At 36.6% G+C, this 15,035-nt stretch overlaps 1 protein-coding gene across 3 annotated transcripts; it reads left to right on the forward strand.

Moving 5' to 3' along the window:
• Nucleotides 1-2,817: 2,817 nt before the first annotated feature.
• LOC121967277 (probable dolichyl-diphosphooligosaccharide--protein glycosyltransferase subunit 3) lies at nucleotides 2,818-14,707 on the forward strand. 3 transcript variants are annotated; one of them, XM_042517390.1, is made up of 2 exons: nucleotides 2,818-3,899; nucleotides 14,517-14,707. In XM_042517390.1, the coding sequence occupies exon 1, from the start codon at nucleotides 2,833-2,835 to the stop codon at nucleotides 3,886-3,888; it is 1,056 nt and encodes a 351-aa protein (XP_042373324.1). In that variant the 5' UTR covers nucleotides 2,818-2,832; the 3' UTR covers nucleotides 3,889-3,899; nucleotides 14,517-14,707. The 3 variants fall into 3 exon arrangements, with proteins under 3 accessions (XP_042373324.1, XP_042373321.1, XP_042373323.1); XM_042517387.1 differs by lacking the exon at nucleotides 14,517-14,707 and adding an exon at nucleotides 10,014-10,804; XM_042517389.1 differs by lacking the exon at nucleotides 14,517-14,707 and adding an exon at nucleotides 10,265-10,804.
• The last annotated feature ends 328 nt before the right edge of the window (nucleotides 14,708-15,035 follow it).

Raw genomic sequence — 15,035 nt, forward strand, 5'->3', positions numbered from 1 at the left:
CAGTATTGTGGAATGGGAATGGGTATGAACTTAGATATCATTCCTAAAAATAATTTTTGGTTAGTTGAATATTTTCAATCGGAATGAACTTAAATTTCTTTTTTTACCCTTAGAGGAAAATAAGAGAAAAAATTAGATGGAAAATCAAGTTGAATGTGAGAGAAACATATGATGAGAGAGAAAGTGTGATGAGAGAGAAAGTGTCATGGGAAAAATGAAGAGAGGGAAAGTGTGATGAGAGAAAATGAGGAGAGAGAGCGTGATAGAAGAGATTGAGAAGAGAAAAAGTATGATAAGAGAGAAAGTGTGTTGAGAGAGAAAGAGTGATGGGAAAAATTGAAGAGAGAGAAAGTGTGATGAGAGAAAATGAAAGATTGAGAAGAAAAAATATGATGAGAGAGAAAGTATGATAGAAAAAAAATGAAGAGAGAGAAAGTGTGATGAGAGAAAATGAGGAAAGAGAGTGTGATGGAAGAGAATGAAGAGAGAGAAAATGTGATGAGAGAAAATATAGAGAGAGAGAGTATGATAAGAGAGATTGAGAAGAGAGAAAATATGATGAAAAAATGAGGAGAGAATGAAGAGAGAGAAAATAATGAGAGAGTTTGTGTGTGATGAGAGAGAATACAGAGAGAAAATGATAAAGAATGTGTGATGATAGAAAATAAGGAGAGAGAGTGTGATGGAAGAGAATGAAGAGAGAAAGTATGATGAGATAAAATATGAAGAGAGAGTATGGTAAGAGAGATTGAAGAGAGAGAAAGTATGATGAAAAATGAAAAGAGAATGAAGAGAGAGAGAAAATATGAGAGTGTGTGATGAGAGAGAATACAGATAGAAAATGGTAGAGAATGTGTGATGAGAGAGAATAAGGAGAGAGAAAGTGTGTTAAGAGAGAAAATGTGATGATAGAATGAGGAGAGAGAAAGTATGATGAGAGAGAACAAGGAGAGAGAGTGAAATAAAGAAAAATTGAACAAATATACTAAGGGTATTTTCATCCAAAACTTAATTTTTATTCTCATTCTATCAAACCCAAGGAAAATGGTGGTTTCATCCATATCTAAATTTTTGGGTTTCATTCTAAAACCTTGATTCTATTCTTATCAACCAAATACAAAATTTAAAAATAAATCTATTTTCTCATTCCCAAACTTCTAAATCAAACGTCATCTTAATATTTTTCTTTTTTACTTGAGATAGCCCTGAATTTAGTTGCCTACAAATTTTATCGCACAAAATAATAAGAGAGCTGCTTTTCCCCCCTCCCCTCTTACGCACACCCCCTCCACCTCCTCTCTCTCTCCCTGCCAAAAGACGCATGTAGCCTCCTCTTTATTTATTTTTTATTTTTTTAATTTCATTTAATTCTCATTTAATTTTAATTTTTTAATTAATTTTATTTAAAAATAACTCTCATATAATTATATTTTTAATTTTATTTAATTTTATTTTTTAATTAATTTAATTTATTATTTTTTATCAATACTTTATTTTTCAATTTTATATAAATTTTATTTAATTTTTATTTTTTAATTAATTTAATTTATTATTTTTTTCATAATACTTATATTTTTTCAATTGATTTTTAAATTTTTATTTTTTTATTAATTTTTTTAATCAATTTCTTTATCAATTTTTTATCAGTTTTATTTTTTTCAATAATTTTTTTACATGTTTATAATCTTTTATTTATTTTTAGTTTATATTTAAAACTAAAAAAATACTACCAATTAATAATGAACACATTCATAACTTAGGAACAAACATATTTTTTTTCAAATGATGAGTACATGTAATAATACAAAAAAACATAAAAACATATAAAAATAGAAATCTTAATCAATTATTGCCTCCAAATTCTGCTCCCGATACGTTTGGTGGTGGTGCACCTATTACTTTGTACCACAAATGAGCGTGTATCCTATAACAAGTGACCCATTTAAAGGGAGAGAAGATTATGACATGTTTAATAGTTGGATGCGGGTAATTTAAGTGTCAAATTAGGAATGTAATTTAAAGGAAGTGAGTAATTTAAAAATTTAAAAATTTGATAAAAAAAATAATAAACAAAATTGATTAAAGAAATAAAACTAAATAAATATTAAAAAATTAAATAAATAATAAATAAAATTAATTAAAAATAAAACTAAATAAAAATTTAATAAAATTAAAAAAATATAAGTACTAATGAAAAAATAATAAACAAAATTAATTAAAAAATAAAACTAAATAAAATTAAAAATATATATAAGTATTAATGAAAAATAATAAATAAAATTGATTAAAAATTTAAACTAAATAAAAATTTTAAAATATATAAACTAAATAAAAATTTTAAAATAGATAAGTATGAATGAAAAAAATTTAAAATAAAATTAATTTTAAAAATAAAACTAAATAAAATTAAACTAAATAAAAATTTAAAAATATATAAGTATGAATAAAAAAATTTAATTAAAAATAAAAATAAAAAATAAAAAATAAAAAATTAAAAATATATAAGTATGAATTAAAAAAATTAAAAATAAAATTAAAAAAAAAAAAAGATAGAGGGTAGAATTGTCTTTTGGCAGGGGTGCACGTGTTAGGGGAGGGGGAAAAGCAATTTGCAATAATAAATATCATTGCTCAAGTACTGTGAGCGTTTGAAACCCACGCCACATTTTTTTAAAAAAATTATTGATCATTCATACATATCAGCCCTCCTAACTTCGGAATAATTTTAATCGATTGCTTTCTTAAGGTAAAAAAACAACACGGAAACTATGGGTCCTAACTTGGAAATTTAGGTGCTAAAATGAAAACTATCCTTCAACAAAATTAAGTAGAATGGAAACTCAGAGGCGACGCGTGGCGGAGGAGATGGCTATCTCGATACAGATTACCGCCGTGCTACTCCTCCTCATAACTGGCGGCGCTGCTGGACGTTCTGCCGATGATCTTGTAGCGGAGCTGAAGTCTCTTAGGTCTCAGTCTCCCTCCGGCGTGATCCATCTCGATGACCGCCTCGTCTCCAGCTTCCTTACCTCCGTCGGCACGCCCCGCCCCTATTCTCTACTCATCTTCTTCGACGCCAACCAACTTCGTTCCAAGGCCGAGCTTCGCCTTCCCCATCTCCACTCCGAGTTCTCCCTCCTCTCCGCCTCCTTCGCCGCACATCATAAAGACGACGCCTCGTCATCTCGCATCTTCTTTTGCGACGTCGAATTCGAGGAGTCTCAACAGTCGTTCGACCTCTTCGGAGTGTCCAGCGTGCCCCATGTCCGCCTCGTTCCGGCCTCTACTCGCTCGCTCCGCGATTCCATCCCTATGGACCAGTCCGAGTTCTCCCGCGGTGCTGAGTCCATGGCTGAATTCCTCGAGTCCAAGACTAAGATCTCCCTCGGTGGAGCCATCCTGCGCCCTCCCCGTGTCTCTCTTCGCCAGGTCCTCTTCCTCCTCGCTGCCATCCTCATCTCCGCCCCTTTCCTAATTCGCCGCATCCTTGACGGCGACACTCTCATCCACGACCAGCGCCTCTGGATGTCCCTCGCCCTCTTTGTGTACTTCTTTGGCGTCTCCGGTACGATGCACAACATCATCCATAACATGCCCATGGTTTTGCCCGACCGCAACAACCCGGATCGCTTAATCTTCTTCTACCAAGGATCTGGGATGCAGCTGGGGGCTGAGGGCTTCGCCATTGGCTTCCTGTACATGGTTGTTGGACTCGTTCTGGCCTTCGTGACTCATTTGCTTGTTAGATTTAGAAGCATCTCCGCTCAGAGGGGATTCATGCTGGTGGGAATGCTACTGGCTTACTGGGCTGTGAGCAAGGTGATCTATTTAGATAATTGGAAGACTGGATACAGCATCCATAGTTTCCGTCCAAAAAGTTGGTGGTGATCTGAGATCAGGTTGGTGCAGAATCTTAGTGATTTTAAATTTCCTTTTGGATGTCTCGTTCATTGCATCATTCTCCCGTTCATTGCATCATTCTTCTCCCTTCTATTTTGTGGATAAATAATATCATATAGGTGATTTATAGGCCTGATTATTTGTTCTCTTATGTTGGTCATTGTTCATATTAGATGCTTTGTAAGAGTCTTGAATTGAGCGTTCAAGTGATTTTGAGCTCAAAATTAGCCAAAACACTTTAACAACATTTTTAGTTAAAAAAATGACTTGTTAATTTAGATAGAATATCATACCAAGTGCTTTTTGGGAGTCACAGTTAGAGTATTCTAGTTGAATTGAAAATTGTCAATCATCTTGATGGCCCCAAATAAGTTATTTTGGCTTAAAAAAAATACACCAAAGACTTCTTGAGAATCTCAGGTGGAGTGTTTTGTTTTTGTGTCGAAAAGCATCATTTTGAGTTGAAATAAATGATCAAGATGTATTCATCAAAGCATCTAAATGAACTAAACAAGTCATTTTGACCGCAAATGTAATGTCAGAATACCCTCAGAGTCTCAGCTGCGATGTTCAAATTGTTTTTGAGTTTAAAAGATCCATTGAGTTGGAATTGATTGTTTTAAAAATTACCTTGATGGTCACTAAAATGATTTGTTTTGGGTTGATGCAGTGTGACTATGGCCAAAAAACTATTTTTGGGTATATGTTTGAATATGATTAGTAAAGTGAGAAAGTTTGGAACTCCAGAATAATTTGAAAGAAGAAAAGGGAGGGGTTGTACAGTCCTTGAATCAAGGATATGCTGAGTATATGGAAAGAGGAAGTGGGAATTTTGACATATGGGAGCTTGATTTGAAAATCCAAACTTCAAATTTGGCGTTGGAGAAATTTGCATACTTTTTTTTTTGGTATCTTTCAGCTTCTCATGACACTAAAATGGTATTTAAGTGCTAGGGAAATTTATAAAAAAACATAGAAGTGACCAACATATATTGATGTCACTATGAGTAGATGGAAATAATTGCAATGCAATTTGAAGAGAGGCCTTGATATCTCCCCTAACAAGTCAATTGACATTGTAAACTAGGAGATCTTTCATAAATTCTGGGATTCAAAGTATATTGACTTAATAAATTTATGTTTTTTCTTCTAAACTTTTTAAGGGTTAAAACTTTATAATTTTTAACAAATAAGGGTGTCATTGGATCCATACAAGTGTGGTCTATGTGAAAATATTATTTTTAAATTGAAATAAGTTATTTTGAGCCATCAAGCATTCGACTCAAAGGTTCTTGTCAGACCAAAGATTAGATTTGGGTTCCACACACTCCCAAGAACATATAACAGGTCTTGGCCAATATAAATTGGTCTAGTCCATCAAGTACTTTTGATTGAAAAATAATTTTAGCTCAAAACTGCTTGATCTCCCTCCATAGTTCCAAATCATAAACTAATACTGGATTTGGAGTATCAACACTCCAAGGAATACATTTGATTATCTTGAATGGTCAATATGAACTATTTTGGTCAATCAAGCAGTTTTGAGGAATTGTTTTGGTCCATCAGGCATAAAACTGCTTTATGGGGTAAAACAATTCATATTGGTCATTCAAGACGCTAGAGCCTGGAAATTTAAATTTGGTTTTAGTTTGTGATTTGAAGCTGTAGAGAGATATCAAACAAGTTTGAGATAAAATTATTCATTGGCCTATTGGATAAAGTTACAATATGGATAGAATGCTTCAGATAATTTTATTATGATAGGAAATTCATTAGTACACTTGATACATGCATGGAGTATTTATAATGGTTGTATATTAGACGAAGTCTTCTATATTCATAATCTCCTAAAAACAATTCTTCCAAAACTTAGTCTAACTAAACATATAAAAAATGTAGAATAATTTTATATAACATCTTTATAAACTCAAGGCAATTTGATAGAAGTAAGTTTGGGTCTATATTACAGTTCATTTGAGGTTCTGCTAATGCACGATTTGGTAAGATGTCTGCCAATTGTTGAAGGAACATATAATTGTTGAAGCTTACCTTATCATTGATGACCTAAAAAAAAAAGAAAAACTCTTAATGGAAATATAATTTTTGTAAATTTCATTAGTGTGGGCATAAGATGAGTGACATTGAAGGCATAAGATGAGTCAATGTTGGTTATTCTCCATTTAAATATGTGATGCAATAGCGACTAAGAAGGACACTTTTGACGATCAATCCATTGTCCACTCGAGCGAGAAGTCATGGAACCCTCTAATGATTTGTATGGCTTGGGTAGAGACATTTGAAAAGGTATGTACTGGTTGTAGTAGTGCACTACCCCATGCAATCTCTACATGTTGTTGGTGCAATCGACTTCTAGGGTTTTGATGTTTGACAATGTACCTAAGTCTGGTCAGTTTGACCAATGGTTGATCCAAATAAGACTTGATGTTTGTAAGAGAGAAGTCTAGTCAGGACTAGATGACTAGCAAGGGTAAGCCCTAACCGAAGATAGGCAGGTGAGAAGTCTATTAAGTGACTAGTCCTAATTGGAAGTTAGGCAAGAGAAAGTCTTGGTGAGTGAAGCCAAATTCTAGTGAGTGAAGCTAAGTAGTGGAAGTCCTGGTGAGTGAAGCCGGGCTCTAGTGAGTGAAGTTAAGTGGTGGAAGTCCTGGTGAGTGAAGTCGGACCCTAGTGAGTGAAGTTAGGTGGTGGAAGTTCTGGTGAGTGAAGCTAGGCAATAGAAGTCCTAGTGAGTGAAGCTAGGCAACCCTTGGGGGAGGTAACCCTAGGTAATGAAAAATCTTGGAGGAGTAAACTCCAAGCATGTGTGACCAATTGCGGTCGATCGGACCAGCGAATCTTGAAATCTGTTAACACTATTTTACCTTACTATTTTATATTTATAATGCTAACTCAGTGTTGTAGGAAAATCTTAGCGGATCAGACTGATCAGGCACTAAGCAGAACCAGAGAAAGTCCAAACAGGTCTGGAGGACCAGATGTTTGGCAGGTAAGCGAAGGTAAGCATTGGAGGAGAGTGTTCCAGTGAAAATGAGTTCTAATTTGGGACTTTAGGCGTAGGTCCAATTTAGATCTATTTTGAAAACCTAAACTGAGACCCTGACTAGATTTGGTCTCGGATAGACAGAATATAATTAATGCTGCTATTTTATTATTGTGATAACTTCATTTTGCAGATATACTTTATTTTTTGTGCTAACACATTTTGCATGGCGAAAAGGAGTAAAAATGTCTCGGGTGAACAATGCTCGAGGTGCCTTCTATGCTGCTGGAGGCGCCTCGAAAGCATTGGCCGAAGGCCTCGCGCAGGAGGGTGCGGAGGCGCCTTCAACGCATTTGAAGGCGCCTTGAGCTAGTGATAGAAGGCGCCCTGGAGAGCTTTCAAGGCGCCTTTGGTCGAATAAGGCAGAAGGCTTCGTCGACGATAAGAGCTAGTTTTTGAGGGATAACAGTTGGGGTTGAAGGCACCTCTAGTGGCGTTGAAGGCGCCTTCAATCTCTTTTAAAAGGGTTACTCGACCAAGGTTTCAATACAACTCATTCACGACTTCTGCAAGCAATCTTTCGAGTTCCCGGCTGCTCTGACTTCGTCCTCTCTCTGTGTTGCAACACTGCTATGCCCTATTACTGCAGAGAAGTCGTCTGACACCGAGCTTGATCCGAGAATTTTCACGTGTTGGGTAACGAAAGTGTTGTTAATTGTTTAATTACTGCATCAAGGAAAGTGTAGGATGTTACACTTGTCCTTTTGATTTTATTGTACTCGATTTCCTCGCTTGGCGGTTTCGGTAGAGGTTTATAGTGATTGCCCATCGTCCATCAATAGGTCCAAGGACCTAGGTCTTGGAGTAGGAGTCGCCGAAGGCTTCGAACTAAGTAAAATCGCTTGTGTTCTTTATTTTTCTTTTCCTTTACTTAATTGTTTACTTTTTGCTCTGTACTCTTTTACAAATTAAGAAAAAGACAAATTTTTTAAAACCACATTGATGAGGTAATGAGGGGCTCATCGTGCGGGGGATAGTTGCCACGGTGGAGGTCAAAGTCAAGGCGGTCAACGCTCATATATTATCGGTCGATCGTGCGATCATGCCCCGACCGGGAGAAGGTTCCGGTCCGATCCCACCTTTGACACGGGGAGGTGTCAAATGATCGACGCTCAATGGAGTATTGGACGCCGGACAGAGGAGGAGACGATGTGTAGAAGCCGGGCTGAGTAGCTACCCCGCTCGGCCAGGCAGCAGGACTCGACATTGGCACAGTGGAGTTCCAGCCGAGTGGACATGACACAAGCACAGTGGAGTTCCGGCCGAGCGGACACGACACATGCAACGAAGTCTCAGCCGAGCGGGCGGTACACAGAAACAGCAAAGTTCCGGCCAAGCGGCTATCTCGCTCGACCTAGCAACTACCTCGTCGTGTTATCCGTCGACATCCTTTTGGGAGTTAGTGCCGCTGACGTCGAGCATGGCTAGCCAGAAGATCGTACGACGGAAGCTTCCACTATCACATCAGAGATATGCTCGGCCTACTAAGATATTGTGTCAGGGACACTTTACTGACAAGTCTTTTTAGGGGAAACTTTGGAAAGTGTGTCCGCCTTGGGGAGCGTGCACGCGCGCTATAGGAGCTCTATATAAAGGGGGGTCCAAACATCGGTGGAGGTACGTAATAGACACTATTCGTGCTACACTGTTCATTCTTGTTGTTGCTCCGCCTTCTACATCATCGCCGGTGACTGACTTGAGCGTAGAGCCAACGTCGGGACCCCTTCCCTGGCTCGGCACTGACGTCATTTGTGTTGCAAGGTGGAGCGGAGTCTACTGGCAGTCAGCGGGAGCGCCACATCCCCAGCTTTTCATCTCATCGATTTTCGGACAGGATTACACGTGATTCACCTCCTCTCTCACATGCGCAACAATCCTACACATGTGACTATGTACAAGAAGAAAACAAAAGGAGAGAGGGTGAGGGGTAGCAGGTCATTGGCCTCCCTCAGAGACTACCTCTTTCAAAAACTCTGATTAGAAACTTGCCTTTAATACCATGTTTGGTAAAACTATAATAGATGGAATACTTCGGATGCTATTATTGTGATAGAAAATTCATTAATACAGCATAGTAAATGTATTAGCTACTTTATGCAATGTAGTAAATTTGCTAAAAAAAAAGTCACACTTGGGTAGCAAGCCAAGAAGGTAATTTCTATGTACAATAATCAACAGATAGTTTCTCTTCACTAACCGCCCTACATTGATTAATCGCAATAGAGGTCAAGTAATGGATATAGGAATAATGAAACCTTTGATTAGCAGAAACTTAAACTTGAGTAAGCCACCAGTATAGCTGGGTCTAGTTATTGTTCTCATATAACATTGACACTAGCCAAGTAGATAACTAACAATTTAAAAGGTATTTGCTTCAAATCCAAATCATGCTTGGTATAGTGTAGCAGTGGTCCAACCATGATATGGTGATCTTCCCACAGTGATCATCATGGTTCAGTGGCGAGCTCTAGCAGCCAGTAGGGGTTTATTGATTGGATCCCATGACTGACTATAAGGTTCGCTGACTATTGATGTCTGTTGGAGATGATCTCTCGAGATTGATGCTAGCAGTGACAAAGGATGGTTGGTGGTGATGAATGGCAATGGCCTGGTGATGGTTAGCCGTGGCCAGCGATGGTCCATCCACGGTGCAACATCCCGTGGTGATTGGTTGTTAGTGGTAAAGAGAGGGTATATTAGTTTTCTCTATATCCTGCTTCATTTCCCTGTAAAAAAAAGGCAAAGAGATTTTTCTTCAATCCTCTTCTTTCCATAGTTTTGTCCAAATAGGCAGCTGTTCCTCATCTTTTTTCCTCTCCCTCTCCTTCAATTTTTGCTTCTTCCATACAAGTAGATTGCCTGAAATTGTGTTAGTTAACACATGTTAAATCTTCAAGAGTTTTTTGGAATGTTTTTCTACTCCATTTCCATAGAAAGCTCAAAATTTATCCTTTTCGTTTTCTTGATACTTATGATTTTTATTTGATTTTAGTTTGTTTCAAACATTTGAAGTTGACTGTGAACCCCTCTCATGGTTTTCTCTTACTTGCAGAGGCTTTCCGAACTATTTGTCTTTCTAAGAGGCAATACAACATTCCATTCTAAATATGGAAGACAGAATGGGGGTTTACATTTCCTTTTCTTTCATTTATTTTCCTTCTATATAATCACTTTGTTTCTTTTCTTAAATTCCACCTTTTGTTTGAAAGACTTCTCTGTTCACTAGTCTGTGGTGTGCTTCTATCTCTTATTGATCTTGAAAGAAACACAATCTGTCTTACGTTTTCATCTTATGTTATGCAGGATTTCAGACTCTTCCATCTTTATGGATCTGATCACGTGAAAAGGTCTTTTCATTTGTTAAGAAGATTAGTTTTTTGGTTGAAATGGAGTGAACATATTCTGTGTGATCATGAAATATCAAACTTGTTGTCCCCATGGCGTAGCACAGATGGGGAGTGCATGGTTCTGTGGCCGAAAGGTCCAGGGGTCGATCCTCGGGGTGTCACTGTCTGGGGTTAACGTCTCCGCCATGCATTTTCCACCAATGTACCTGTATTTACCTCCCTCCATATCCGTAGGACCGGCTCTAGGGGACCGTTGATGAAATATCAAACTTGTTTTGAGGGACTTCAAATTTTTGCTCATTAGTGAGTATGCTCTAAACAAGATTGTTTCTTTTAGTTTTTTTTCTTCTCCTAAACAAAGTTTATGGCAGCGAGCGAATCGCCTTTTGGCACATGTGAGTTCTTATAGTATTCTATGCTTCATGTTAATGTTTTCGGAGGATCCCTCTTACTACTTAAAATAACTAAAAAAAACAGTTAAGTTAGTTTCTTTCAATGTCTGAGAGTATTCTTCATGCTGAGAATGAGATCATTGAGTAAATCCTTAGATTGTTATCATTACAGTGTGAAGAATTTTTGCTTTGGCCTGGATACTCAAATGGATTTTTTTTTTATATAAAAATCATATCATGCGATAAGGTAGGGGAGGTTGCAAATCTGCATTTGGTTTAGACGTAAAAAGGACAGTCTTGTACAAGCTCTCATCATGCGAGATCTTAAGAAAAGATTTATTGTATATAATTTTTTTTTTTTTGGGTGTGCTAGAGGCTGTTTTTAAGATTCCTTTTAGTCACGAAGCAATAAGTTTATAGTTGCGCTCCCCTTCTGCTGTTGGTTTAGATGCGCTGCTGAAATTTTTTTTCATGTAGACTGTGATTGTAATTCTTTAGAAACAAATCATTTTAGTCTCCGTTTGTAATTCTTCCATATCGATGATGTAAGCTTTGCTAATCTTGAAAGATTATTATTCTAAGTATATACTGATTAAAAAAATTATTGTTTCATATTTGAATTTCATTGGGTGGTGCTATAATTTGTTTTATGATGCCACTGTTTCACAATTTAAAGATGATTTTATTTTGGATGGCATCAACAATTATCCTTAGTTTTCTGCCTTTAAAAAATATTTAAAAGGAAAAATGTTTCAATTGCTCTAAATTACAAAATAAGATTAAATTTGAATTCGTCGTACTAGCTAGACCCTTTTAAACAAAAGTACAACGCAGATAAAACACTTCAAAATAAATATATATATATATATATAGACCCCTTTAAACAAAAGTACAATGCAGATAAAACACTTCAAAATAAATATATATATATATATATAGACCCCTTTAAACAAAAGTACAACGCAGATAAAACATTTCAAAATAAAATATATATATATATATAGATCCCTTTAAACAAAAGTACAACGCAGATAAAACACTTCAAAATGAAAATATATTTAAAAAGTACAACGCAGATAAAACACTCAAATATATATATATATATAAAGTTATATGGTTATAAATATAGTTTTAGAAATAGGATGAATTTATAAAAGAAACATATTTTTGTTAATAAGAAATTTTTTAGATAAAATTTAAAAATAAAATTATGAGAATTTAGGTTCAAAGTTAATAATATGATTATTATAAAGATATTTAATTTTTTTTCTTAATAATTGATGTTAGAGTCTGGAATGTCAAAAAGTCTAACTGTTGATTGTACATAAGAACTATGGTTTAATCGAGCTATGTGAGTAAAATATTGATCTTGAATAAAGAAAGTGAGATTTTTTGTGTCCGAATCGAGAGAATCAGACACCAACAACTAGGCAGAGAAGCCCTAGTTGTGGTTAGGCAAGAAAGTCTTGATAAGCTGGGTGGATTGAGGGGTAGGAAAACCTAGTAGGTTGATTAAACTAAAGGACAGAAAGACCTGGTAGGTTAAGAATCAGACGTTAAATGGATAGACTTTCCACTTAAGGAGGCCCTATGATCATTCGTTTTCCTTTATTTGAGGGGGAATGTTGGAGTTACAAGGTTGCAAATAAAGTTCTACATTTAAAATATGCGTAAGATCTCACGAGCACAATTAAGAGATTATTTATGAAAATTTTCGAAGGTCACGCGAGTGCTAATTATGGGATAAAATTATAAAATTTTTCCACAATTTTTTTTAAAATTTTAAACGAATTCGTAGAATAGGTTTTAATAGGATACATCAGTTAAGTTTAAAGGAAATCTTGTTTTAACACACAATTAAGTTAGGAATTGATTAACGTGATTAGCCTAAGTAAGAATCAATTAACCTAGGTATAAAATCCTAGGAATCGCCGATTCTTCCCTCACTCCTCACTGTTCTCCCAAAACCACGTCGATTCTTCTCCATGTCCAGTGCCGCCAACTTGACGGAGCATCTCGCTGCACCCTGAGCTCCGGCCAAGCATCTCCCCACGGCGGCGAGTCACAGAGGACACTACGACCGGACACAGAGACCTTCACATACTCTCGGGTGGTGCGACATCAAGGGGCTAGGGATTCCGGCAGTGACGCGAGAAGAGAAAGGTAAGTACCCTTCTATATGATGGCATGAGATCCGTAGGGCAGAGAATAGGAGCTTAGGAGAGTATGATATGCTGGTCGATGATGAGCGACTGGTTGAATGCGTTGAGATTTGGCGTTTCCATGCTTTGCTAGTTTCAATTGGGTTCTTGCGATTACTGGTGGTTTAAGTTCTGATCGGTGATGCTCTGGTTTTGTTTTATGGCATCGAAGTCATGGATTAGAGTTGTTTTTGCTTCTTCTTGTTGCTTCTGAACTGTTGCACAGATGGTTGGAGTTCTAAATCTTGATCGAAGATGTTTTGATTGTTTTCTTATTGCTACGGAAAATGCCGAACTGATGTGGATTCAATTGTTGTTGTTCTATATTTCTGGACAGATAGATATGGTATCAGATTGGATTCAACGATGTTTTGTCCTGTGAATAATCGTAGTTTTTTTTTTGACTAAATCAAGAGATTTTAATGCTTCCCATGGTTTTTGGTTTGTTTCATATTGGGATGTTATTCTTCTTTTGCATATTGGATTTCGGGATTTTGGTCCAAGTTCTTAGTAGATACGACTAGATTTGATGAAGTGCTACTCCTTCCTATAGCTTCTGAATGTTTGGACAGAATGTTGGTATTTAAGCCTTGATCACAGATGCTCTTATTTTTCATATTACTTATGAGATGTTGGATTGAATTGGAATGTAGGAGTTCGTTTTGATGTGGTTATGTTTCATTGAATCGTAGCAAATTTGTGTGGGTTCAATTCGATCTTGTTGGATCACTAAATTACAATGGTTCTATGTGGATTTCGGGAATTGATTCGGTGGATTTTAGTGCGTTTCCATGGTGGTTTCTTGTTCTCCATGAGTTCTGGAATTCTGGGATGGTGTGGTTTGCTTGGAATTAGATTTGATGATGATTTTGGTTTCTTCCGAGTCAATTGCGATTTTTGTGGATAGATTTAGTAGGCTGTGAGTTGATTTCAATATGGTTGCTACTCCTCGTGAGGTCTTTGGATTTTCCTTGTAGTGTCTCTGGCTTCCATGTGGGTAATTAGGACTGGTTTCAGATTTTCATTGCAAGTATTGATTTAGATGCTAAATTCAGTTTTAGATTTCCTTTGTGTTGCATGTTTCTGTTGTTAAATGTAGATGTTTTCCCCTTTTAATTCTTTAAGATTAGCATGATTAAGAAATTAATAGAGCTAAGTTCCTTAAGTAAATGCTTTGTACAAGTACTATCCATGGATGATTGCAAAATATGTTATGGGTAGATCATGTTTATTAATTAAGGATGTTGGATGGATGTGTGCATGTGTGGTGACAGTACGGGATCGGTGCCCCAGGATGAGCTCCGAGGAGGACCCTTCCAAATTGACTGATAATTTATTTATGTTAGCTTAAGCTATATGACTGTATGTTCTCTAGGAGGTACTTCTAGGATCATGATTATGAACTGAATGACTGGCTCAAAAGGCGGTTACCACATGTGTGTTATATTCATCTTTGCTAGTGGTATAAATGTTTCTACTTAATATGTTTTCCTCTATATTGTATTTAAGTTTGCATTTGAAGTTATAGCTATTGATCCTACTTCTTATGGATATCATATCTTTCATATTGGATTGTACTTGCTAGGTTCGTAGATTCATGATACTTATGTTACAGGTGAGGGAGACACCTCCCAGGTTATGATGGGAGACATGCGGACAGAGTAGACGAGGAGGTGGGATGGACGCATGACACATTGTCCGGACGTCTTAGGAGTGCTGTGTAGGCTTGTTTTCTCATGAGTTTTCTTATGATTGGTTGTATTGGTGCTTCCTGGTTCCTTTTATTAACTCTTTTCGGTTGATGCTATTGGTTACATTGCGTACGATGGTTCTTTTGATGGGATTGCTACTTGGGTTCTTTTACAACAATGATTTAGAGGTTTGTCCTTTGTTTGATCTTTGTTTTAAAAAAAACGTTGGGGAAAAGGCTAGGGATGTTTTAGTTGGTATCAGAGCAACACTCCTAAACGATAGTGTGCGCACGCCATCCCGTCAGGAACTCGACTACTTCTTCCTTCAAGTTTGTAAGATTTACATTGTTATAGTCCTTAATTTAATGTGGCAACTTAGCTATGATATGAGTAATATATTGATATGCATATAGGAGACAACGATGAACATGTGTTGGAAAGTA

This window comes from Zingiber officinale, chromosome 3B (genome assembly GCF_018446385.1).
Source record: "Zingiber officinale cultivar Zhangliang chromosome 3B, Zo_v1.1, whole genome shotgun sequence".
In the NCBI taxonomy this organism is placed as follows: domain Eukaryota; kingdom Viridiplantae; phylum Streptophyta; class Magnoliopsida; order Zingiberales; family Zingiberaceae; genus Zingiber; species Zingiber officinale.